Source organism: Trachemys scripta, chromosome 1 (assembly GCF_013100865.1).
Source record: "Trachemys scripta elegans isolate TJP31775 chromosome 1, CAS_Tse_1.0, whole genome shotgun sequence".
Classification (NCBI taxonomy): domain Eukaryota; kingdom Metazoa; phylum Chordata; order Testudines; family Emydidae; genus Trachemys; species Trachemys scripta.
Window position 1 is genome coordinate 232,204,636 of NC_048298.1, and position 27,927 is coordinate 232,232,562.

Below are 27,927 nucleotides of genomic sequence, written 5' to 3' on the forward strand. Positions count from 1 at the left end.
TGCGAGAAATTGTTTGGTTTCCTTTCAATATATGGGCAGCACTCAAATACTGTGATGATGAGAGCTATACTGGTAGCTAAAAGTTAGATAAATAGTAGGGTGATCAGATGTCCCAATTTTATAGGGACAGTCCTGATATTTGGGGCTTTATCTTATATAGGCTCCTATTACCCCCCACCTCCTGTCCCGATTTTTCATACTTGCTGTCTGGTCATCCTAGATAAATAGTCTCTTTGGTTTAGGGTACAAGAACTGAGTTAATACTTTGTTATCTTTACTACTAGACAATCTGGGCTTTATATTGCATAAAGAAGAGCACAAAATGCCTAGCTCTAAATCACACTGGTCCACATTGCCACCCTATTTCTCAAATTCAGTGCTTTGGATTATCTTCTCCCTTAAAAACCAAAAACAACCATCACCAACCCCCTTTTTTATTCATTACTTCTCCATTGTATTAATCCAAGGCTGGATTGGAAAGGCCATGGTCAGCTGCTAGCTGCATGGATGTAACACTAGAGGACAGAACAGAGAACTGTCTACGTCAAAACCACACGCTTCCATCAGTGGAATTCATATAGGCAAACTAAGACCTGGTCTATACTAGGAAAATGACCCATAGCTGACAATGCACTCTCTTGCCCCAAGTCCCTCAACTCATATTGAAAACAGAGTAAGGGTTAGTGTAGATGGGACAAACCTATTTGTTACAGAAAGTGATAGACACTTGCCACTAAGGCCTTTCTATTTTAGCTCATTTTAGTAAAATTTCCCACTAATTGGCTACATTGTTGGTCACTCTATGGCAGACAAGGTTCCTGTTAACAAAATTAAACCTGTTTCTCTTTACATCTACAGTGGTGGTTCTGTCTTAATAGTTGCAGGCCTGGGATTCTTGAACTGTTGCCTTTGCATCACTCAATCTGGTGACTTTTGGGACTGGGATATTTTTCTTTTCCAGCTACTGTCAACTTAATCAACCTGGAGGACTGAGCAATTGTTTTCACAGACCTATTCCTGAAACATGGATTCTTATACAAAGGTGCTGATATGTACTGTGCCTATTCTGAAAAACTGTGGAAGATGGCGACAAGGGTTTATCAAAACCCACCAAAATTGGTATCTACTGCAGCATATAGAAAAGGGAAAGCAGGATAATGTCATTCTTCTTTCCCCATAGCCACTCCAGAAAGAAAGAAGAGATAGAAATGGAGAACGTAAAATATTATTATGAAAGATGAAGGAAAGTCTCCATGCTATGGGTTGTGAAACAGTTTTGTTGGCTAAGATGTGACCATGTATAGCCCATTTCCAGCCAGCCAGCCAGCAGCTTTTTGACTCCCAGATGAACAAAAGGATAGTAGAACTTCGCTGATATGCACTTCTCTATTCTGCACTGTGATGGGGTGTCCACTGCACACAAGAGTGAAAGGGGTTAAAGTGGCCAGACAGGCTAATTAACTCCACAGGGTGCACCTGGAAGAGGAGCCAGGGAGCAGGGAGTGAAAGCCGGCTCAGCTGGGCAGGAAGAGGTGGGGGCCTGTATAATGCCAGGTAGCTGGCAACAGAAGGGGGGCAGCTGGAAAAGACTGTAGACAGATTGCAGTTATTACCTGAGTGGATGGAGTTTGTAGGCTAGCAAACCTGGAGAGGGGGGAAGCTAGATACATGGGAAGTGGTCCAAGGAATAGCAGCAATGGAGTTAAAGGAAGCAGGATGGTGCTGCTATTTGTAGGTTCCTGGATTGGGATCTGGAGTAGTGGGTGGGCCTGGGTCCTCCTCACAGGCAGAGTGGCCAAAGCCCTGGGAACTGAGCCCAGAAACAGGGCTACAGATAGACCCTGTTGGACCTTTTACCCCAGAAGGGGAAACACTGAGTGACCTAGCTGGAGGACTGAGTCATGAAGGAGCCACTGCGGGTCTTGGAATGAGAAGACCTGCAGACCAGAGACCCAATGATGGTGTGCAAGCTGCATTCAGGGGTGTTGGCTTTGAGCTAATCCCCAGAGTGACCAGGAGGAGGTGCCATGCTATGGGTTGTGAACCAGCGGTGAGTGGTAACACCCCATTACATGTACACTTTATAATTCACCCCGAAAAGGCAAAGATTTAAAGCAGTGATGTAGTGGTGCCACCCATTACTGAGCCATCACTACTTTAACAAAATATGCTACATATCTTAACCAAGAGCGTCTCATCATTCATCTCCCTCTATTCATGATCACATGAAGCAATGCTTCTCCCCAGTCAAGACCACACACTATCTGTGGCAATTACAGCAACTGCTGAGGTTGCAAAGCAATACCAGGCAAGTATTTATGTATTTATAGCCGTCTTTAGTTCAATACATCTAATCACACTATCTACTTCTGCTCTTTATTTCATCTCTCCTTCCCATCTGTTCAGTTTCTGTTAGAGCTGATTAGCCTCTGCTCCCCCAGCCCTCTGTGGACCACTAGTGATGTAGTACTCCTCACTAATACACTGTAAATAATTAAAACTAAATGAGGGTTGCCAAAATCAATAAACAAAGAACATTTTGTGATGCCTTGATTTACTTTGTGTGTATTTACTCAGTATCTTGCCAAATTCATTAATTCACAATGGCTTTCCCAGTCAAGGAAATTCTGTTCTGTATTTGATCACATGAGGCTGTCTCAGCAAAATGGATTGCATTTGAAAGTTGAATGGCATAACAAATAGAAATGTCCATCTAAATGGAGGTCCTTGTTGATTCATTCAGCACTAATCTCCGAGCTAGTGGGGAAACCATGGAACTGAGAAGCAGGAGAAATGGATTCAGTCTCTGACTGCCACTTAGTCAATAGTTGCTCAACCTCCCTGGTGCCTGCGCTTCAATTTCTCCATCTGTAAATGGGATAATGATACTTTTCCTACTTTGTAAGCACTTGAAGACCCTCAAACGTGAAGAACTGCACAAATGCTACATAGTACTCGATGCTTATGTTGTTTCTTGGTTGATTGTGATGTTTTAGTGAAGGGGGAAAATCGTTCTTAATGTAACTGTCAGGGTGATTGAAAGAGGCATAACACTGCACACTGCCAAGGGGGGGAAAAACAGAAATCTTTGCGGAGAAGTGGGGGGAGAGAGAGAGACATGGGGAATAAGTAAACCTTTATTCTTGTATCAGAACCAGGAATTGGACAGCTGTGTTCCGGCATATTGGTTTCTGTGAAATAAATTTAATGTATAACCAAACCACAAAACTACACAGGCTTCCTTAAATATGGTCTATGAGTGTGAATCAGGATTGCATCAATTTCTGTTTTTAGAGGGTGGTATCAGTAACAGCTCATCACGAAATGGCATGGTTTTTAGAGCACCAGGCTGCCAAAAACACTTGGTTTATCTTTCATTTCCTCCTGAGCTATATTAAACATGACTTTTAGCCTTTGTAGACATCATATTTGAATGTAGTGCCTCATGATAAGAGCATGAGTTTAGTCAGTCATTCTCCACTGACATTTAGGGAAAAAAAGAACTATGAAAGGAGGTAAAGAGTATTAGATCATAGTCCACCCTTTGCCATTGCACCACGTAGGTTCTCTAGCTAGATGCTATAAAAATGATACAACAATTTTGGAGTAGCTCCAAGTTTGGGTTTATATTATATGACCATCTTCCTTTGCAAATAACAATGGTAGGAGTCTCTTCTTGGAATATTATAGGAGGATTTCACCCAGTTCAGAATGGGGCTGATTGAACCTGATGTTTTTCTTGAAAATGTATGGAAGTAGCATGTAGTTTTTGGGGTGCCCCCATTCCTCGGGTGGAGGGGGGTTCACTAAATGGAATGAATGTGTCTGTGCGATTCGGCAGGCTCACACCCTTATGTTCAAATTAACTATCTTTTCCTATTGAGCTTGTTCTTTCAACACTTGGTGAAAACTGGGTAAAATCCTCCTATCGGATTTCAAGAAGAAACTCCAACCTGTATTGTTTGTGAGGGAAGATGGTCATATAATAGGTTTCAGAGTGGTAGCCGTGTTAGTCTGTATCAGCAGAAAGAACGAGGAGTACTTGTGGCACCTTAGAGACTAACAAATTTATTTGAGCATAAGCTTTCGTGGGCTAAAACCCACTTCATCAGATGCATGCAGTGGAAAATACAGTAGGAAGAGATATATACATAGAGAACATGAAAAAATGGGTGTTGTCATACCAACTCTAACGAGACTAATCAATTAAGGTGGGCTATTATCAGCAGGAGGAAAAAAAACGTTTGTAGTGATAATCAGGATGGCCCATTTCAAACAGTTGACAAGAAGGTGTGAGTAACAATAGGGGGAAAATTAGCATGGGGAAATAGTTTTTACTTTGTGTAATGAGCCATCCACTCCCAGTCTTTATTCAAGTCTAATTTAATGGTGTCCAGTTTGCAAATTTATTCCAATTCTGCAGGTTCTTGTTGGAGTCTGTTTTTGAAGTTTTTTTGTTGAAAAATTGCAACTTTGAGGTCTGTAATTGAATGACCAGGGAGGTTGAAGTGTTCTCCGACTGGTTTTTTGAATGTTATAATTCTTGACATCTGATTTGCGGCCATTTATTCTTTTGCATAGAGACTGTCCGGTTTGGCCAATATACATGGCAGAGGTGCATTGCTGGCACATGCTGGCATATATCACATTGGTAGATGTGCAGGTGAATGAGCCTCTGATGGTGTGACTGAGACTCCAACAAGAAACTGCAGAACTGAAATTCATTTGCAAACTGGACACCATTAAGTTAGGCTTGAATAAAGACTGGAAGTAGATGAGTCATTACACAAACTAAAAACTATTTCCCCATGCTAATTTTCCCCCTACTGTTACTCACACCTTCTTGTCAATTGTTTGAAATGGGCCATCCTGATATATATATTATATCTACTGTATTTTCCACAGCATGCATCTGATGAAGTGGGCTTTAGCCCATGAAAGCTTATGCCCAGATAAATTTGTTAGTCTCTAAGGTGCCACAAGTACTCCTCCTTCTTTTTGGTCATATAATGTAAACCCAAACTTTGACCTACATTAAAATTATATAATTTTTAATAGCACTTAGATAGAGGACCTATGTGCTGCAATGGCAAAGGATGGACTATGATCTAATGCTCTTTTCATAATTCTGGGATTTATGGGGTCAGATTCTCTGCCTTAAACAGTGGTGGAAAGGGGCCATAAAGCCAATGGATATGTCCCCTGAATGGATCAGGAAGCCTTAACTGCTCCTTTGCCATGTTCATGCTTAATAAATAATAAATCTAGACAATAACCTACATTTTGTGGAGTGCCCTTTATAATTGTGTGGAGTGTTCTTGGTCATTTGTTTGTATTGTAAGTTAAATTAATGCTGGTGAGAGGTGTCTAGTTGTGAGGCCTGCAGACTTAAGTCCTCCCTCTATCCACAGAAGCAGTTTTCCCCAGTGATTAAAGCCAACCACTGTAGGAAAGATTTCATAAAGGATGTTTTTCCTACTCTGTTTACCAAGTAGCAGGGTGACCATAATATCAGTCAAATGCCTAGTTCTCCTGCATGTGAAAATATACAATGCACTGAGAACGGATCAACAAAATGGTCACAGTTTATATTAAGGTTCAATTTATAACTGATTTATAAAGGGTTAATAAATGATTGTTGTCTTAAGTAATTAATTGTGATATGATTTTTATTTATTATTTGTCTTGTGGCATCCTAGGCACCCCAGTTTTGGAACAGAATCTTTTTGACCTGACCTGACCTGCTTGGAGGGCATAGAACAATATCAACATAGCTTATAACCCTCTAAACATCTTCTGCTGATATGCTTATTACACATCTGGAACATGTTTATGAAATCCATTCATCATTTGTTAACCCTTTATATACAATTTATAACTAGAACTTTGGCATAAAGTGTGACAAACAAAATCCACTGTCAATGTTGTGGACTAAATAGGCAAAGAAAAAAATGACCCATTTTTGATTCACAAATTTCAAGCCGCACAAATAGCAGAAAAACTCAGAGCTTGGAATAATGTCCATTAGGGTTCCATAACAAAACTTACTGAAGACAAAGAAGCAAAGATTATCAACTCTTTGGTTGTTAAATACGTTGTGTATTTTTGTGGTGAATTAGGAAGTAAAACTGTCAGCTGAACTCACCATCAACAGGACATAAGTAAATTATTGTTCGTCACAAAAAGGGAAACGTAGTAACATATTTAGCAGCAGTCATTTCCCCTGTTGGGAAATCTCCCCTCTTTTCTCCTGCCCCCTTTTCTCTCTCATTCTCACTCTTAGGAATGAGAAAGGTGTGTCCAAAAACGTTTTTGGTTCTGACACATAGCTGATTGCACAATGTGAAAGCATTTCCGTTGTGTATTGAGTTGCATATAAAGCCATCTACTAGGACCCTTCCAATGCTACATGAAAGCCTTGCCTACAGCTCCACAGGAGAAGCCACTAGGCAAAAGAATGCAGAATCAGAGGTAAGTAAATTGGAGGGAAATGTCATCTGGAAAAAAACAAGTTGTCTACTGGTTTGTGGAGACTGCTGGACAGCAAAATAGAGGGACCTTAAATAGGTGAATAAAGCAGCAAAATATTTTCATCATGCAAATAATCGAAAGGCGAGAGAGAGAACTCTGCTGTAGGATGTTACGTGTATCTTAGGAACTGTTAATTCAACAACTCCCTGGCCCCTTCCAAAAAACCAGGGGAGATCTTACGAGATGTTTGCAATAACATTATTTCTTCATGGAATTTTGTTTTTGTCAACCCTGTGAAGAAGGCAAATAACCCTACCTTCAAAATGCATGATTATACTCAAACCAGCAGTCGCTAGCTAAACTGAGCTAGTAGAAAGGAGAAATCTGAATAAACAGATTGGCAACATAAATAGAAGAAGCCTATTTATATCTGTGTATGAATATGATGTGTGTACCAGGAAAAGTATGTCTTTTTTTCTTTTGGCGAGAATTCCAGGTGATTCTCCTTGGTATCCAGGGCAGTAACACTGTTAAGTGTATGTGTGTGTAAGTGTATCTGTGTATATAGCATATGTGTGTGTGTGTGTAGCACATTTCTATTTAAACACAGAATGGATGTGAATTGTATACTATATGTATATTATGTGTCTATCCTATATAGTGTGAGCACAGTGTTAATCAAGAAGAACCCTACTGAAATAATGGAGTTACACCAGTTTAAAACTGGTGTGAGAGAAGAAACAGTCCTGTAGCATTAGCATATATTCACAGAGAGACTACACCTTTCCCTTGCTAAGTCAGCATGTACGGTGGCTAATGAATGATTGGCAGTGGAGCATATCCATTCTATTTTAAATTCCTTCTTCTGTCTCTGGCTCAGATTTTTAAAATAGATTTCTATTTGTGGGAGTGGAACTTTGTATGTGGGCTTTGCTCACGATTACTTGTATGCATCAATGATGATTTTCCTGCTGAAAACCCATTGGCACACAAATTGAACACCCAACAACTTGGATGTGAATGTGATTTGGCAGCCAAGTTTTATGTCCCAAATGAAGACTAGGATGAAGCCCCCTAAAATGTTGACTCATCATTTTCATGTTTGCTGTTATGAGGGGTTGTTCCATCAAAGCTGTAGGGGCTGCAGAATTCTGTGGCAGGTTGTATGGGTCTTATGAAATGAAAAGAATGACAAAGCTGATGTATCTATGTGATATTTCAGCCAGACTCTATCATGGCACAAGTCAGAGGAGGGAAGTAGTGAGGGCAAAAAAACTAACTTGTTTTAAGATTGAGCTTGATAAATTTATGGAGGGGATGGTATGATGAGATTGCCTGCAATGGCATATGGCCCATCTGTGACGTCTGTTAGCAAATCTCTCCAACAGCCAGAGATGGGACACTAGATATGGAGGGCTCTGAGTTACTACTGAAAATTTGTTCCCAGGTGTCTGTCTAGTGGGTCTTGCCCACATGCCTAGGGTGTAACTGATTATCATATTTGGGGTTGGGAAGGAGTTTCCCCCCAGGTCACATTGGTAGAGACCCTGACGGTTTTTCACCTTCCTCTGCAGTGTGGGGTATGGGTCACTTGCTGATTTGAACTAGAGTAAATGGTGGATTCTCTGTGTCTTGAAGTCTTTAAACCATGATTTGAGGACTTCAGTAACTCAGCCAGAGGTTAGGGGTCTATTACAGGAGTTGGTGGGTGAGGTTCTATGGCCTGCCATGTGCAGGAAGTCAAACAAGATGATCATGATGATCCCTTCTGACCTTAAAGTCTGAGAGTCTAAGACCTGCTGTAAGGTCATTGGATTATCGCTTGGGTGGACTCTCTGAAACCCTGGCAGCGGTGGACTAAAGTGTGTCCTGGTTGGAGGGGCAAGTTGCAGGAAGAGAGACCACTGCAGTGATGGAGCCACCGTTGGCCACAAGGAGCTGCAGCTGCGGTGAGCGAACCCCTTCCTAGGTCCTGACACAGATAATAGTAGGTTGTATGGGTGCAATAACAAGTCAAGCAAGTCTGTATTTGCATGAATGTGCGGCACAGACTGCAGAACTTTGTTAGCATTGTAATAAAGCTCATTCGCCATATGGGATTTCTCTGGTGACAAATGGGTCTAAGTGCGTGCACAATTTTGATATCAAGTGTGCTGGCTAACCAATTGGATTTGAAGCTTTACATTCTGAATGTTTGGCTCCCAGACTTCCATTTGGCTGAGTTGTATATATCTACTGTAGTGACTGCTAGGGAGATACAATTGTTTTCCACGTTCTTACAGTACATGCAGCATTTGACTTTTCCTGTTTCATAGTGAAGGGACAATTCAATTTTTTTTTTTTTTTAGTTGAACCAGTGCAGGTTAGAGGTTTCTGTTTACTAAGGGTGGACTGGATTAAAGCTAGCCAGATCCCAGATGTACCTAAAGTTTAAGCATGCAGACCTTTGCCCAAATAAATGTGTTAGTCTCTCAGGTGCCACAAGGACTCCTCATTCTTTTTGCTGATACAGACTAACACAGCTACCACTGTGAAACCTGTCAAAAAAGTCTGTTATTCATACTTCACTTTTCCTCTTTGCCTGTTTGGCTAACCCTAAACTTTTTCTAAATGTATTTTTGACCACTACTCACTCCTGCCCTCTGTCTGGTGCCAGTGATATCCTTGCTAATTCATGTGTTGTGTGCACTCGTGCAAGTTACGTGTGTAAATCATACAGAGTTGCATGCCTTGCAGCGGCTGTGCTGCAGAACTTCTATTGCAGTGTAGACTTACCCTAACACTCCCTCTTGAGATGCTATTTTTCTCTCTACAGTGTGTTGAGACCTGCTAGCACTTTTCTATGCAGAGAGGATCCTCCCAAACAATTAGACTTAACAAATTAACAGGAGATGTTTTCCCATTCAAAAGATTTTGAATGTCTCTCTCCACTGGCATCCCAATAATCTCAATTTATGCAAAGCGGTTTGTTTTTTAGTATTTACCCTCTCCTCTCTGCAGCAGTATTACTTTTAATCAGAATTTTTGTTTTGTTTTTCTCTCTATTAACTCTCTATAGCTATATGCTATATGCTATATGCATCCGAAGAAGTGGGCTGTAGTCCACGAAAGCTTATGCTCTAATAAATTTGTTAGTCTCTAAGGTGCCACAAGTACTCCTGTTCTTTCTCCCATTAGTGTTAATTATAGAATCATAGAATATCAGGTTGTTTTTTTTTCCGCCGCTTGGGGCAGCAAAAACCCTGGAGCCAGCCCTGGCAACAAGGGCACACTGTTGACTCATATCCAGCTTCTCATGCACTGTAATCCCCAGGTCCTTTTCTGCAGAACTGTCGCTGAGCCAGTCAGGCCCCAGCCTGTAGCTGGGCATTAGCTAAGAAGCCATGCATCATCATCGTCCCCTTGCAGGGATGACAGAAGCTCACGAAGCATCAGTTCCTGCCAGTATTTGCAGAATGTGTCACTTGAGTCTCCTGAAGCCCATTGCTTAAAACAATCTTATTTGGGGGCTTCTGCAGTTTCAGATGCTCTTCAGGATAGTTTCTGTGTAACTGGGATGGGGCCTTTATTTCTGGTCATCAATTGAGATAACCGGAGATATTTGAGAACCAGTCTGAATCCATCCTGGAGGTCAGGATTCAACCCCAACTGAAGTGTACCCTGCTACTGGTCCAGATTCCAAAAGAAATTGAATACAAAGAACAGCTGTTGAGTTGTTGTTCTCATTAATCCACACAGTCCAATGACCACTATCTCCAAAACAGTATTGGAATAGATTTTATGTAGGCTGGGTACTACAAGGGGGCAAAGAGTGATAGGGCAAGAGCAGCTAGCCGTTAAAATATATTATATGATGTGAGATGATGCAGAGCACTTATATTATCTTGTGTATTGTTATATATGTGATCTTCTTGCCTGCAGGTTTCAAGATGCTGTTCTCCATTTTTATCTTTCCTGTTTCCCCTGGAAGAAGATGGCTGGGCTCCTGTTTATCTGTACATACATAGTGGATGCCTCTGCCTTCAGAACCCAGCGTGTGGAAAGCACAGGTAATGGCAAAGATTTGAGCTACAGCATTTGTTTTCCTACCTTTATTTTTTTTTTTTTTTTTGAAGTGAGACACTAATGAAACAATTTCTCTCGTTTATGTAGAAAACTGCCAGGATCACACCATTTATTTCAAACGCTACTTTGCACTGAAAGGAGAACCTGTGATCCTGAAATGCCCTTCCTTCAAATACAAACACTTGGACTTTTCCAACCATCCATGTAATCTGACATGGTCTAAAAATGATTCAAAAACGATGAACCAAGGAGGAGATGAGGAACCAAGAATTTGGGCACAAGGCGATGCTCTTTGGTTTTTACCGGCATCGTTAGAGGACTCCGGACAATATATCTGCACTCGAAGGTAGGCATTTAAATAAAAATCCAGTCCATTAAACTACTTGACTGTGCCTAAAAGATGTTATTGGCTTGATCCAAAGCTCAGTGACATTCATGAAAGACTCCCACTATCTTCAGTGGGCGTTGGATCCCTTTAGTAAAGTTTATGAAGTAAATATATATTTGTAATTTTGATTATACCATAGAGAGGGCTTCAGAATTATTTCCCCTATTTTTTTTCTGCTCTGTTTTACATTAAAATATTAAGTCTTGATCTCCTTGATTTTGCAGGAAGACCCTTTATAGGACTGGACTGCTAGAGTAAAATAATTACATCAAACTAGGCTGAAACTTGAGCTGTGACTTTTCCAACCTTCAGGGAAGACCAAGGCACAAAGGGACTTGGGCAGCTAACTGCATCTCCCCCGCCCCCAGTCTTCTTGCAAGAGGCCCCCTATCTCCAAGAAATGGATCACACATGAGAATCCCAAGGCCTCCCTCCAGGCCAGATTTAGGCAGTGAACTCCCTGAGAGGGGTGGGGCTTAGGATGCACACCTCTCCTTGGCATCTCCATTGGCTATCTTTAGGCAGAGAGTTGCCTAGCATGCTGGTGAATCCTGTTCTTGGGCACCTGTCTCCCTGCATTCATAGTACAGGAAGCCTGAGAGCTGAACTCAGGCTTTTGAATCCCAGTGATTTCTAGGTGCCTAAAAGTTAGGGGTGGTGATGCTGAATGTCCCAGGGCTAAAATCCCTTTGTGAATCTAGCCCCTTGCCACAGTCACACTTGGAAGGTTTACAAATTTGAAAGAAACTTTCATGTTCGAGGAAGGATCCAGAATCTGGTGGTGCTGCTTGAATGTCTGGAGCAGAGAAGAGGGATAATGACATCACAGTAGGCTGAACCTTGATTCTTTCTGACTCTTAAAGGTTATACCTGTCACCAGGGCCGGCTCCAGGCACCAGCTTTTCAAGCAGGTGCTTGGGGCGGCCGGTCGGGAGAGGGGCGGCAGGTCCAAGTATTCGGTGGCAATTCGGCGGACGGTCCCTCACTCCAAATTGCTGCCGCAGATCGCGATCGCGGCCAAGGCTTTTTTTTTTTTTTTTTTTTTTTGGTTTTGGCTGCTTGGGGTGGCCAAAACCCTGGAGCCGGCCCTGCCTGTCACCATCCTGACCCAGTTCTCCTATCCTCCATTCAGCCCTCCACTACAAAGCTAGCACCTGAGATTTATAATGTAAGAAACAGACAGAATTTAAAAATGTAAATATTTGAAGCTGTCTTTATAAAGGAGCGGTAAAGCACAAACAAGCAAACATAATTTTCCTCTTGCAAATCACCATTAAGGAATTTACCATATGTTTCAGTACACTGTGAAATGAGGATATTTGCAAACTATTACAGATCTCCACCTCCGCCTGATTAGCAATTATTTTGCTACTGACTGGCAATTTCATACTGATTAGCAATTATTATGGATTAGAGCTATATGTGCAACACTGTAATGATGTTATAACAACGTTAGGAGTTCTGTATGCAGCAACAGTCAGCAATGGGTGAATGTGAGAGCCTGAACATTGCAAAAGAATAGGCCCCAGTCTCGCAAGCATATGCAGACCTTTTTCATCAATGGCACTAATCCCTGCATAAAGTTAAAGCAAATTCATTTAAGTGTTTTGCAAGATTAGGGTCTCAGAGGTAAACTTGCTGGGGTTGTGAACTTACGGAACAATACTGGACAAGTAGTTTATGATAAAGCAATTCTGCTTAAAGCAACAATAGGCAAATAGCTCTTTTGTTCAGTCTTCTGGGTTGGAAGCAAACCGCCACTATGCAATTGTTACAACGAATGTAAGTCTGGGAACTAAAGTGAACAATTCCATCAGAGGATGGACAGAGAGAATCCCTATCTATCTTTCCAGTAGATATAGTCTGTCTGGAAAGTCCTGCTTTGAAATTTACATAAACAAAAGCCCCATTGGGTCAAATGGGAAGGAGATTTCAAAATTTTATTAAGATGATGTTAAAAAAAATAGTGAACAGAGTTTGAGCATAGAAGTTGCTGGTTATCAGGGAATAACAGACAGATTATAAAGGGGGCAAAGTTTGGTTTAAGATAAGGTGGCATGAGGAATACATAATCTGCAATATCCCTGATTGGGGGTAGAAGATTGATCTGCCAAAGTATAGACATTAAGATATGAGGGTATTAAGTTCATAAAGTGGCTATGTTCGGGGGTGGAGTATAATGAGTGGACATGATGATGAGGATGGATTGACCCTCATTTGGTGAGATTTAATGTTCAGGGAGCTTATGGTTCCAGTTCACATGATCCAAAGGAGAAGGTCACTTGGTCCCTTTCTCGTAGTGGGAGAACAATGTCACTCTGGCTCATGCCTCCTGCTACTAAATACTGTAAACACTTCAAAGCAGAGAAGGTGTCTTTCTTTCTAGGTTTTGTAAAGTACTATGTACACCTGTCACTCTAGAAATGCCCATCAATCAGAAAACAGCAGCAGCCAAATTTTTAATAAGAGCTCTGACTTAGATTTCATATTTGTTTCTTAGATTGCCACTGATAGGCACCAACCCCTGCATTGTACAATTAAGATCTTATTGAAGCGAATGGGTACAGAAGCTTACGGTTCACATCAGAGCTGCTGCTGTTCGGCCGGATACATTCTTTCTTTTTTCCCTGCAAAGCAGGGCTAGCAGGGAAAGATTGCCTCAGTGAATGCAACAAACTCAGTGTTCCAAAGGAAAAGCTTGAATTTTAAAATAAACAACCCACCACCAAAAAGCTTCCAAAAACAACACTGGTAACTTCCCAGAATCCCTGCTCGTGACCTAGTATTGACTCAGATTTGACTTACCAGAAACCGGCTACTGAGAGAAAGCAAGGTACAAAGAGGTTAACTGACCCGTCCAAGGTCACCGAGTAGAGATTAGAACCTACCAGTCCTGACTACCAGCCCCCTACTTTAAGCACTGACAATGCTACCTTTATGCTGACTGAGGTATTCCCAGATGTAATCTGAATCTGTTGATGGCAAGAAAGACATAACATGTTCAAACTATCCCTGCAGTCACGGGGCTACCAAAATTTAATACAATCTGTCTGACCCCAGTGGAAAGTAATAATAGGTGAAGTCTGACCTTGGAGTTCTGGCTGAATGACTTCTGATCATTATGAAGAGAAATGAGACTATTCTCTGTATTTTGACAGGATTATTTATAACATTAGAATAGAGGCTAAAGATTGAAGGCACATGGCAGCTTCTCAACTCAGAATTGAGTCCTGGCAGCAGGACAGTATGAGAAAGCTTATATTGCCCATGCTGTGTTGGTTCTGTTAGTAAGCAGAGGACTTCGGTGTCTAGGGCTGTCGATCAAGGACCTTGCACAAGCATTAAATGCATGCCATTCCCCCGCCCCTTCTGTGTGGTGCACACCTGTTAACATCTGTCTTTCATATGCTTGCAGGAATTCCTCTTACTGTTTTGATGTCTCCATTCACCTAACAGTTACTGAGAAAACTGCTGTTCATCAGATTTCCTATCATCAAATTCTCTTCACGTTCACTTCTGGAAAACTTGTTTGCCCTGATCTGGGGGATTTCATACAAAAGGAAACAGACTTGGAGCTAAAATGGTACAAGGTAGAACTTTCACCTCTTCTAAAGAGTCAGAGTCATAGAGTTTAATGCCAGAAGGGACCACCCGATCAACTAGTCTGGCCTCTGTCACGGGCACCACCATCACTCGGCACCTGCACAATAAACCCAACAACTGAAATTAGACTAAAGTATTACCATCCACAGGAGACTAGACGATAATGTGCCACAGGCAGAGAATAGGTGGGAACAAGGTGCACCCAATGCCTAAGACTCCTGCAGTGGCAGAGAATTGAAAACTCAAGGGCCCTACTAATCTGATCTGAGGGAATATTTCTTCCTCATTCAGCATAGGGCGATCAGGTAGAGGCTGAGCATGTGAGCACGAACCAGTCAGCCAAGCACCTGAGGGAGAGAATACTTGGTTCCGCCTCAGAGCATCAACCCACCCTGTCCAGTGTCCCAGCTCTAGCTGTGGCCCCCTCTCAGGCTTCAGAGGAAGGAGACAGAAAAAAAAAATCCCAGAATAATGCGGGGTGTGTGTGTGGAGGGAGGGAGGAGAGGAAGGGAGGGAACATCCCTTCCTGACCCCGGCAGGTGACTGAGTGAAGCCCTGAATGGTGAACTTTTAGGAACATGAAACATGAACTAGAAGCTGAGCTGTTTCAGAGTTTGCCTAACCCAGGCACTGCCTCACCTTCTCTCTGTCTCCTTTTATGTGAGAAGTTCCTGTGGCTTGCTAGTTGCATGCTGGGACTGTGCAAAATGCATTACTTATTTACCATGCTCTTGTTTTAATGCATCACAAATCAATAGCCATAATCAGTTCATCCAGAAGTCCCTTCTGTACCGTTTGAAATTCTGCAGTACCTAGTTGTACAGGCAAGGCCGGCTCTAACTTTTTTGCTGCCCCAAGCAGCAAAAAAAAGCGCCGCCCCACCAAGTCCCCCCCGCCGCGAGCTGCGCCGCCGGAATCCTGCCCCCCTGAGCGCCGTGCCCCGCGCCGCCCCCCGCTGAGCGCTGCGCCACCGGAATCCCCCCCAGCGCCCCGCGCCGCCCCCCCGCCGAGCGCCGCACCGCCAGAGCATTCCCCCCACCCCGCAGAATGCCGCACCGCACTGCCCCCCGCCGCCCCAAGATTGGCCGCCCCTTACCAGGTGCCGCCCCAAGCATGTGCTTGGTTGCCTGGCGCCTGGAGCCGGCCCTGTGTACAGGAAATAAAGAGCATAGGTCATTAGGCTGGTTTTACAAGGCCTTGTTTTTACTGGGGTTGAAATCATTCTAGCAAAGTTTCCCTGTCCAGCTTTCATCTGAGAAACATGCTATAGTTTATTTGCCTAGGTAACATAAAGTTCAGCTCTACAGCTTAATTAATAATATGGCTGTCAGGAAAAAACAGGCCTGTCCACAGTGGGAAAGAACACACTTGTTGCTAGCAAAGCTCAATAGAGGATCGGTGATAACAGCTTGGCAACATGTCATATCTTACAAGACTTGGCAGGGGAAAATAATATGGTGCCATGGGAAGATGTATGATTGCTAAGATGTTCTTGTATCTCATATAAGATCATACTTAGGAAGATTCTGGAAAGAAGCTCATTATATGTTCTCTTTAGCCAACATGCATAATTTAAGATAACAGCATTTGAAAATATATGTTAATAATAACAATGAATCACACTTCATATAGGGCCTCACATTGGTGGGTTGCAAAGCGTTTTACAATTATTGATTAATTCAGCCTTGCAACGCTCACTCTTAAAGTAGCACAAGTGTTATTCTGTCTATTTTACAGGTAGGGAAATGGAGGTGCTCAGATACGGTAATCATAAATGTGATATAAAATCTTAGATAAGAGAATAAATAACCTCCCCAAGCGTTACAAAGAAAGTCAAATCCAGGTCTCTTTACACCCTGGCCTATTTTAACCATTTGGTTGTTGTTATTTCTCTAGGATTCTGTACCTTTGGATGAAGACAATAAAAAATTCAAAAGCTTGAAAGGCACAAACTTTCTCTACATCAGCTCTGTGTCATCAAAAGATTCTGGCTATTACACCTGTAAAATGACTTTTCTCTACGGACGCACACAGTATAACATCACCAGAAATATTCAGCTACGGACTTTGGGTAAATACTTCCCACTTGAGATGGTACAGTACTTAACAAAACATTTGGCCAGAATGGTCTTTGTCAATGAAATGTACAGAAGGGAACTCACATTAAGTCTCTCATTGTTGCTGCTGGTTAGCTGCCAGGGAAACTGGGATATCAGAGCAGCATGCATGCTGCTTACTTGTAATAATGGTCCAAAACAGTTTCACAGAAAACCCCAGGCACTGCTCAGCTCAGCTCTTTGTTTGGCTAGCAGTTGAACCAGCACTGAGATTAAGCAGCACAGTTCTGGGTGGTAGAACTATATGTTGAAAGTGCCTGTAGTTATTAAACTGAATGAGTTGTCACAAGAGTCAATGCAAATGTCTTCAGAGGGCTTAGGAAATATAATATTTAGTTTAACTAATTGGGAATGGTGGGAAAAGACATTCATTTCACTTTCTCTTTTGTAAAATGGTACAGTAATTGCTTTGCCTGCTGCACTAAGAAACACACATGATGACTGTCAGTACCCAACACAAACAACAGAGGGCAGGAGTGTTGCATGTACGTTGTTCAGAAAATGCGAAGACCAAGAAACATGACTCTGTATTTATTTTATTGACCCTGCAAATGGCTCAAATCCTTCAACCCTTCCTTGCTGGAATAGTGCCCATCAGACTGTGGTCTGCAATTTAATCTCTCAAACCTAACTGCAGAATGGTCTGGGTAATCTGCATAGAAGCAGTTCTTCAGTAAGTGCCTTCTTACTGTAGTGTTCAGCTACCCTGTGGACAGAGCCGATGCAGTGTGTGGTGCAGATAGGCACAATGTTAAAATGGACAAGCAGGACAAGTTGTGCAGAAGAAACAGTGCATTAACGAAAATGGTGCTTCAGGGCTGCCAGAATACTGCTACCTAATAGCAGGAGCAAAGTTTAAAAGGGAAGTACGCTGCTAAGGGTTTCATTTGGATGCGGAGGCTCATTCTTGACCTCTTGACTCCTCAAATGCTTGCATCCTCCGCTCACAACTCATGCATTTTTCACTCTGTGCTCTTCTGAGTTTGGGAGTGGATGTGCTGGGAGCTTGCGACTTATTGCTCAGTAGAAAGGACTGTATGTCTGGTGCCTAATCTTGCAGGTATTTCCCACTTGCTCACATCTACCTTTAAGCTCCCCCCCCCGTGCGCCACTACTTTTGGGATCAAGACCTGAGCCTAAGCACATCTGTAACAAAGTTCCCTAACCTGTGTCCCTTCCCTTGAAACCACAGTTCTGCTTTGTGAAGGTATCACAAAATGCTTTACAGCGGAATAAAAGCAATAAAAATGGCAAACTTCCATTTGTGGTTCTTGTAAGTCTATTAAATTGTCTATTGCACTCACCATGACTATTGTTCTCTCAATCCTGGCAGACCAAGAAAAGATATTCAGTCCAGTGATTGTATATCCAGATCAGAAGATTACATTAGCTGCTCTTGGTAAGGCCAATAATTATTCACTTGTTTCCAAAAGCAAGAGACTATAGGGTGTACTCAGCTCCACTAACTTTGATTTATACCAGCTGAGGATCTGCCCTGTGGTGATTTTCATTTGTTCTCTGTAAAAGTATCACAAATTGTTTTCCAGTAGACGTTACTAAAGAAAAATGACAATATGTTTTAATAGTTAGTAAAGCAATTTCAGAATCCTTAGAATTTTGGACAAGTTTATCCTTTCCATCAGTAACTTTCCCTGCTCTGCATTCTGTAAAAAGGAGCTAGGGTATGTGGTAGCTTTGACGGGCCCGCATGGCTTTTTGGGGGGAAGAAATGATTTTCTTGCCCATGATGTTTGAACTGTAACTTCTCAGCCACTCTGCTCACTAATTAGAGCACAGATTGGTATGGTTTTAGTGTCATTTCCTTATAGATTATTTTATGACATGAACATTAAGCACTCTTTCGTGTGTCCCCCCCACACCTCCCAAATCCAGCATATATTTGAATAGGCTATCTTACTCTATATTATACATGAAGTTGTGCTCTATGAGTTTGATTATTCACTGCCGGGCACCTTCTATTGCCTAAAACTAATAGCAAATGGGAATTCTTCCCTTGTCTACCTCAGAGTTTTGCACTCACTTTGCAATCACTCCACACAAGTATAAATGATTAAACTAGGTGTTTCATTGGGCTCTATATTTTTAATATAAAGTAGGTGCATCCTGGTGAAGGTACATTGTGCTAAGTCCATATTACAATTATTCTTGCCAAGGTTCTAATTTTTGCACAGTGGTGTTTGCCTATCTTTCGAGGCCCCTCTTTGTATTTGATGTCCGGTTTTAACAGGCTTGCCTCAAGCAGACAGTCCAGCTGCGAATGATGTTACACTGCTGGCTAGTCAGGTTTTTCTTGAGCTGTAAATCATTCCCTTGACACACAGTAACTGCAGTGTCTCAAAGCTTCATGCCACTGGAATGTGGACTTGTCTTCTGAGTAATGTGGTTAGAGCAAATGTTACCAACTAACGTATGGAAAAAAATAGATAATCAGTTAGTCTCTTAATATTGGGGATAGTTGCCAAGAAGCAGAGGATGGGCTAATTGGACAAAAATTCTCTACTTTTCAAGGCTACGTACAAGGTCAAAAGAGAAACCTATGCTCAGTGTATATAGGGAGTTTACCAACTCTTTTAGTGGGAGTTTTCAGTATGTGAAACAGTACTTGCTAATACAGCTGTGAATGTTTTCTTTTTCTTATTTCTTTTTAAATAGGCTCCAAACTGATCCTGCCATGTAAAGTATTTATTGGATCGAGTAAACATTTTCACACGGTCGTGGAGTGGCTAGCAAATGACACTTACGTTGATATAACTTACAAACAGGGCAGAGTTACAGAGGGAGAGCGTCTGTAAGTATTAAGGAAATGTCACACTCTTTGTTTCTTTGTTTTCCGCTCAGAAGTGTTACAGGGACATACCATGCTATTGAATGTCAGGGAGTGAAGTGGGAAATGTTCTGCTGAAAATGGTAGAGCTGAAAAAAAAAATGGAAACAACCAAATTAAACTGAACCCAAAATACCACAACTATTTGTTTCTGAATGAAATCAATGAGTTTATTTAACTTTATCATTTAAGCCCTGATCTTACAAACACACAAGCAAGTGAGGAATCTTATGACATAAATAGTCCAATTGACTCTTAATGAAACTATTCACATCTATAAAATTATTCACCTGCACAAATGATCAGGCCTTTATAACAATGGCTGTGTGACAGAAAATGTGCTGAGGGAGAGGTACAATTTCTATAGGCTTTAAAAGAAAATTGCAGCTATGGTATCTTGTTAATATTGTATAAGTTTGAGATAATCATGACAAGAAAAGGAGTCATTCTAACTGGGGGTGAAGTTCATTGCTGTGGAAAGGGCCAGCACAAGGTCTGTGCACCTCTTAAATCCTTCTTAAGACCTCAAAATAGACACTTAAGTGGGATTTTACTGGCTCATAGGCCTCTGCACAGGGGTTAATTTCTTTCAGGGACAGGGGTATAGGCAGTCTGGCCTGGCAGTCACAGCTGGACTGGTGTTCACAAGTTGATAGCAAGTGGGGATCAGAGTAACTGCTAGAACTGGGATTGATAGGCAAGTGTTGGGGTCAGAGACAGGAGATCAGAGGTGGTTACTGAGCTGGAATCAGGTAGCAGGAATCAGGAAAGCAAGGTGTGGTCAGGAGTCATAGCAGATCAGAAGTCTGTGTGTTTGCCCAGACAACTTCCCAGGGCACCCAGGGTTAAATAGGGAGCATGGGTCAACTAGAAGGCTGAAGGGAGCTGTTGTTCTGGATCAGGTATCAGCAACCTTTGGCATGCACCCCACCAGCTTCGGCCGATCGCGGCTCTCACTGCTCCAGGCCAACGGGGGCTGCGGGAAGTGGCACAGGCCAAGGGATGTGCTTGCTGCCGCTTCCCACAGCCCCCATTGGCCTGGAACAGGGAACCTGGCCAATGGGAGCTGCGATCAGCCAAACCTGCGGACGCGGCAGGTAAACAAACTGGCCCGGCCCACCAGGGGGCTTACCCTGGCGGGCTGTGTGTCAAAGGTTGCTGATCCCTGCTCTGGACCCTTTGGGCAGTACTTCCTGTGGCACCTAATCTCCTCAGTGCTTCTTAAATGGGGTTCTGCATGGCCTCCTGGTAGTGATGTGGGACTCTCAGCTGTCCCAGCCTCTACAGATTTGGATTCTAGTCCCCTGGATCCTATAATTTCGTTAGACAGTCAAAATTCATACCAGAAGCCTCCAGCCCCACAGAATGACTCCAGCTCCACGGCACAGAGGGAAGGCACCAGGGGGGTATAAACCCCCATTGTACAACACATTTATGATTGTTAAATCATTTGCCATCAGTTCAATAATGATTCAATCATAAAAAGAACTCTGAGGAAAATGTTTAATTTGAGATATTCCTTTCCCTCTCCATTTAAGCCATTATTAAAGCAGGCTGGAAATTTTTTGATAGTCTTTTCCACTCAACTTTCAATTTGGGCACAAGCCTAATCCCCTTACATGTGAGCAGTCCTTACTCAGGTGAGTGGTTTCAAATGGCATTCTAACTTGAGTAAGCATGAACAGGATTGGGCCCTCCTTGGTCACTATCCCAGGTGACATCAAGAACTAGTCTCAGAAATTCTGTCTGTGATGTCAAATGAGAAGGTGACTTGCAGAGGAAAAACAGTTGGACCTGTGTCTGTTTTGCTGCTTTTATGATGCACAAAGACGACCTGGAAGGCTTTAACAAAAAATTCTGCTTCCATTTTGTTTAACAAGAAATTTGGATCTTGTCTACCCTGTTTTTCCTAGAAGACTCTATGAATAAAAAAATAAACAGAGTACTGAAAAATCAGGCCATTAAACAACCAGGCTAAGCAAAATGGATGTCATGAATGAACTGTAATCTGAACACTGTGGTTTAGAATGCGTCCCACAGTGATTTTGGAAATAAATCAATATACAATAGACTTTAGTGTTAGAAACTGGCAACTGAATGTATCACAATCACCAAAATTATTATATTCTGGAAAATTCAGGTATAAAAAACGTGACAAATGCATTATTTTTGTTCCAGGGAAATTGTAGAATATGATGAGAACTACATTGAGGTGCCACTAATTTTTGATCCAGTCAGAGAAATGGATTTTTATACAGATTTTAAGTGTAAAGCCCAGAATAGTCAAGGACGCCAACTGCTGCCAATATGGGTCAAACAAAAAGGTATTTATCTTAACTGCATGCTAGGGGGAAAGCACACTGTATTCGTTACAGGCTGTGAAATCCAACTAAGCCACATTTGAATAGCTAGAGCTGTGTTTGAGTTATTGCTCGGCACATAATGGCTTCCTCATTTACCTAGCATGAAAGGCACTGTCCACTGTCTCTATAGAAACTGCCTGTAGGTGACTTCAATGACATTCTGCCCATGTTTAAGAGCTTCATGTGAGGGATCCTGTTGCTGGAGGGGCCTAAGTTTGTAAAGATAATGGGTGACATTTTGGCCCCAATGAAGTCAATGACAAACTCCCATTGACTTCAAAGAGCGAGGATTTCACCCAGCACCTCGGGTGAGGGAAATGGCAGAACAAGGATACCCTTAATGTCCCAGTTTGTCACACACAGACTGGCTCCAAAATAACAAAAGGTGAGAATTACAACTAGCTTAGTTATTTTGGTTCAAGTTTGTGTGGAAACTAGCCCTTAGTTTAGTGCAACTGTGTTATGATGTAAAAGACCATTGGACACGTGAACTGAGAAACAGCTGTGAAAACAGTATGAAATAATACAGATTTTTCTTTTTTCTTTGCATGATGTTGGTGAGTGACTAAAGCTTGCTCATTTGGCACTGGAAAGGCACAGTAACATTTACTGCCTTCATCATAGTCACAATTCACTCATGTCTACTGTGATTTGGAGTTTACTCTTTTGGGTTGCTTTGTTATGTAACCCTCCTGCCCATCTAAGTTGACAGCAACAAGGGCCGGGTTCTGTATCTAGGGGTTCCGTTTCAATAACGCAATGCAAAACCGGCTCGAGCCCCCACCCAGTGACCTGGGACAATTACATACCACCCCCTGGGCGCCTCTAAGAGGCAATACTTCCCCTCTCACAAGCACGGAGTCTGAGTGTAGCAGAAAATGTTTAATAACATGAGGTAAACGACATCAGCATTAAATTGGAAAAAACACCACAAACAGGATTCATAACACAAACCAGGAGCAAAAGACCCACCCCAGCAAATTGGGCCGTGTCCTTTCCCTTTGGTTCTTGAATCCAGCAACCCAAAAATCACCCAGAGTCCTCAATGTCCAACACCCCCAAAGTCTCTTGGGTCCAGCAACCATGCAAAGTCCCAAAAGTCCAACAATCCCCAAAATCTCTGTCCCTGGTCAGTGCAGCCCCAGAGTAAAAGGGGGGCACGCAGGTTGTTAAGGGGAACCTTACGTGATCCAAGGCCAACCGGCCGTCTCTCCGTGGGGTTCCGCCGCAGCCTTCACCACGAGCCAGTCCACTCCTGCCGTCCCACAAACTGCTCTGCTCTACAAGCTGCTCCGCTCCACTCACCAACTTGTGAGCCACTCCAGCCGTCCCCGCAAATGGCTCCGCTCACCGACCTGTGAGCCGCTCCAGCCGTCCCCACAAACTGCTCTGCCCACCATTCCTTGGGCTGCTCCAACTGTCCCTGCAAGGCTCCGTGCCACTCGCTGCTCCTCCAGCCATCCCCGCAAACTGCTCCGCCAGCCACTTAACAATATAGCTTCAGGCTCCCCCACTAGTTAACACAGCACTCAGTGATCTCAGCTCTTAGTAACTTTAGCTCTTTTGTGATTTCAGCTCTTAGTGAGTTCAGCTCATAGTAGGGGAGCCCCAGTACTGGTGCACCATTGGCCCAAAGTGAATTCAGCTCAGCAGCCTGTAACTAGACTCCTAATGGAATCAAAGTTAGCTCTGACATTCAACAGTGGAGAGAGAAGGTAGTGCAATTGGTGTTTCAGGCCCTCAAAGGGTGGGCCCATACCATCAGGTATAAATACCTGTCCCCATCCTCTCTCAATTCACAAGGTTTTCTAACCCATGCCCCTTGTCAAGCAAGAGCTACTTAGTTAATAGTGAGTCCTTCTATCATACAACAGTTCCACTGTCCTTGATTCACAGAATCAGGGTAACAAAACAGAGAAACTGGGGATCCCACACCAGCCAAAGTAACCACTATCAGTTGCTGTTGTCTCATGCCAGGCGGGTGGGTGTGCCTATGCAAACAAGATCAGCCCCTGGAGTTCTTTTCCACACTCGCCATAATTCACCACCAGATGTCAGGGTAGAGCTCATCCTGACTCTGCTTACAGTTATATTGATCACAGCTTCCCTGAGTTGTTTAGGTACCTAGATATTACTCAGGTGAAGCAAATTACATGGATGGAGACTGAGCTTTCTGCTAGTTTTTTGTTCCTATGTGAAAGATAAATGGTATAATCCAAAATGAGCTGCATTATAATTTTTCCATTGGAAAATATTCACTCTTGGAAATCAGTCCAACTTACTTTAATAAAAATTTCAGCTTCAATCAGTTTTGTTCATAGTAATTTAAGGTTCTGATCCCGCAGTCCTCATTCTACACTGTTCTTCTCACTCCTAAGGTTAACCCCATTAAAACCAATTGGATTATTTTTGTGAGAAAGGGCTGTAGGATCAGACACCGATTTTTCTTGGGAGGCTTTTCTGAATTAGGTAATTGTCTTATTAAAATATACATAACATTTTTCTCTGGATTTTTACAGCATCCAGTTTCCCCTGGCATATTGCAGCAATTCTGGTAACCCTGACCTGCCTGATTTTGTGGGGATTATGCATGCAGAAATGCTGGAAGCGGAGAGCTGGTAACGGATATGCTATAGCCAAGTTGTAACTGGGAAAACCTGTATTAGTCTTCAATCATCAACCAAAACGTTTTCATCCAGCCTATACCTTAAATGAAACAAGGCAAAATATCTCTGGCCAGCCACATTATTTTCTAGGAAGGTGGATATTACATACTTTCTCTTGTCTAAAGTTGTTTGACTTGGTTAAACTGTAAATATGGTGTTTTTTGTATGAACGACTGTGTACAGAAAAAAGGTGTGCCATTATTTTGCAATTGGAGAACTTTTTGTAGTGTCATGAATGTGTCTGCGTATCTCTGGTCTGTCTCCTGGTTATGTGAGGAGGCAGAGGAAAGGAGTTGTCCCTGGTCCTTGTAATTACTATAATCTTATCATTAAGAAAATAATAATTAAAAGAGTGACTTAAGCATGCTAGTTCCCAGAACTACAGTTCCAGTGGGGGCAAAGGTACAGCTTGTTTGCACTGCCTACCTTATCTTTTCTCAGACTGAAAAAGAACCAGGCTCCTTTCCACTGCCAAATACAGCCATCATAACACGAGGAATTATTTTCATGTCTGCTTACTGCCTAGTCCACAGAAATCTCAAGTTTTGTTGGATCACGTTCTATTTGGGATATTATTCACTTATATGTGCTTTCCAAAAGAAACAAACAGCTCTACATCAGTATAATAGATACAGTAAATATAATGGAGAATTCCATTTCATTTAGTCAGCAGAAGTCTGGTAGCTAGAGATTCATAGGCAAATGTAACATGGTTTTTATCTTTGCTATGAAAACAATCTGGAGGGACATTACTGTTGTCTTGGAACTGTAAATGCATTTTCCATAAATCATTTGACTAATCCTTGCTTTGATTCCTGGAAGTGATTTGACACCCCACCAGTAAAATAACATAACCTTGTCTCAGAGCATCTACTTATTTTATGTACCACTGTTACATATAGTGGGCCTGATTCATCAGTACAATTACTTCCCTAAAATCAAAGAAATTACACAAGAATAAAACTGCTGTGAGATCAGAATCAGGCTCAATGTGTTGTACTTTAAAATTGAAATATACAAAGGGTCAAATGGGGGGAGGGATAGCTCAGTGGTTTGAGCATTGCCCTACTAACCCCAGGGTTGTGAGTTCAATCCTTGAGGGGGCCATGTAGGGATCTGGAGCAAAAATCAGCACTTGGTCCTGCTAGTGAAGGCAGGGGGCTGGACTCAATGACCTTTCAGGGTTCCTTCCAGTTCTATGAGATAGGTATATCTCCATATATGAAATCAAATACACAAGAAACAAATCACAGCCCCATTAGACCAGTTAGATTAATCTAATGCTACTCCATTGCTGACACGCAACAGAGAGAGACAAATATGCTATGTCTTGGGCTGGTAGAATCTCAGTGATTAAAATGAACATAGTGCCTAGATAATTCTTTCTTTTGCAAGCAATAATATATGTGAAAGTAGAAGAACAGTAACATGATATGCCATGGTTATTATCTCCATGTGCATGGGAAAGGAAGAGAGCTAAAGTTAAGACTTCAGATTTATATAGGTTCCCAAAATTAGCAGGCTTCATAATTCCCCCTATGAAATTATATGTTCAGGTATTTCAGCTGAGAGGAATTCTAAACTGGCTGGGACAGAATCAAGCCTTGATTCCAGATAAAGGAATCATAATACACTGACATAGGCCAGGGAGTGTAGTCCCATGCATTTCAAGAACGTACAGAAACTACACTGTTAACAGCGATCCATTTACACTATAAATCTCCCTAGATATCTGGGACAAAACTTCAGACAAGCTACTTAATTTCCACTACCCATTATAGGTAGCTCAGAGTTTAACCCAGACAATGTATGGGGGTGTAACAGGACAAAATCCCTCTCCTGCTCTGTCTACACAGATTATTCAGACTCCTTCCCTTGTTAAACAGCTGCTCTTCCCACCACCTTACTAACCAGACACCACACTATTTATGCTATCAGTTCTTCCCAGGTCCTCCACCAAGGAGGGACAAGATCTCTCCACCCAACAATTATCCTGACTCTGCAACTTCTCCCCCCACCCCCCTAAGCACTTCTTTCCTAGGCCCTTTTTCTACCTTCTGCATTAATGGCTAACTCATTAGTTCTCCCCAGCCATTCTCATCCACTAATTGGGCACAGACAGGTCTACCCTAGGGGAGTTAATTGGTGTTTAAGTAGTCAGAGTGCTGGCTGAGTTTATTCCCTGCTCTCTGTCCCCGCTTGCCTGATGGATGGATTTTTTTTCTTCCCTGGAGCTCTTTCATCCTTGCTGGAGATGTTATTTCCCCCTGAGTCTCAATTTCCCCCCAGTTGGGACATCTAGGGTCAGCTCATCGGGTCCACCCATTCTCTACCCATGCCCCCAAACTGAAGGGACAGTGGTAGGAAGTAGCCCAGGGCAGTAGATGTAGACTTCCCACTGGGAGACTCTCTATTCAGGGGTTGACTCACACAGGGCCTTGGTGGAGTGGGAGTGCCTGGGTCCCCCTACCCCATTTCTTTAAAGACTGAGGCACCTCAACCAGGGAAGCAAGGGGCCAGAAGTCAAGCATTCCAACCAGTAGCTGCCTGATCCGCCGAGCTCCCTGTTACAGGTGGATTATGGGAGATTGGTCTAACTGGCAATGAAGATGTCCCCCCTCCACCCACCTGTGCCTTTAAAGTACACCAGTGTATTTGTATGAAGTCAGTGCCTGGGAGTTGTTCTGAAGGAACCAGGTTCTCCAAGATCATTGGCATTTTCTGCCATTTTGCTACTCTGTAGCCTTCCACAGTGGTATTTTTAGGGTAAGGGATTTTCAGAAGCAAAGCTCTTCCTGGACTTCAATTTCTTAGGTGGAGGAATGTGTCTCTACAGTGGATGTCTCGGATCATTCATCTGTTTTTGTCTCCACTTTTTAATGAAGTTATCCCTCTTTACTGATGGTGGGGTAACCCTTGTGAGGCAGTATAGTCACAGTGTGGAAGTAGGTTTCAAAGTTCCTGTAATGGGTCTGATTGGCTGAGTTCAGTATCAATTCTGTGTGTGGCTTGAATATGACCAGACTGTGACACAGTACTCCACAGTTGAGTGACACAGGGCGAGACTGGCTGATGGAAGTATTTTGGGATCAACTCCCCATTTTGTGTTGGCCGGCTTGTGGAGTACACAATTTGTGGAGTTGATGTTCTTTTTCAGCTTCTTAACATGCTCTTTGAATGTCAGTGTTCTGTCTAAGGTGACCCTATAGGTAGACCGAATGTTCATAGTGCTCAAGGATTGTACCATCCCACAATATCTGGAGTTTTTGCTTGAGCTGATGGTGTTTCAGGTGGAAGGCACATACCTGTGTCTTGCTAAGGCTAGCATGCAGGAACCATGTGCAACGGTATTCTCTAAGTACACTCAGGGAGTCAGTTAGAATGTGCTCAGTATCCTCAAATCTTTGTG

At 42.5% G+C, this 27,927-nt stretch overlaps 1 protein-coding gene across 2 annotated transcripts; it reads left to right on the forward strand.

Annotated features, from left to right (window-relative positions):
* The first annotated feature begins 2,712 nt into the window (after positions 1-2,712).
* Positions 2,713-25,562, forward strand: IL1R2 (interleukin 1 receptor type 2). Of its 2 annotated transcripts, none has more exons than XM_034758005.1 (9): positions 2,713-2,901; positions 10,393-10,520; positions 10,624-10,882; positions 14,340-14,514; positions 16,424-16,598; positions 17,978-18,043; positions 19,318-19,453; positions 21,668-21,813; positions 24,372-25,562. In XM_034758005.1, the coding sequence occupies exons 2-9, from the start codon at positions 10,445-10,447 to the stop codon at positions 24,497-24,499; spliced, it is 1,161 nt and encodes a 386-aa protein (XP_034613896.1). In that variant the 5' UTR covers positions 2,713-2,901; positions 10,393-10,444; the 3' UTR covers positions 24,500-25,562. The 2 variants fall into 2 exon arrangements, with proteins under 2 accessions (XP_034613896.1, XP_034613895.1); XM_034758004.1 differs by lacking the exon at positions 2,713-2,901 and adding an exon at positions 6,294-6,471.
* Positions 25,563-27,927: the final 2,365 nt, after the last annotated feature.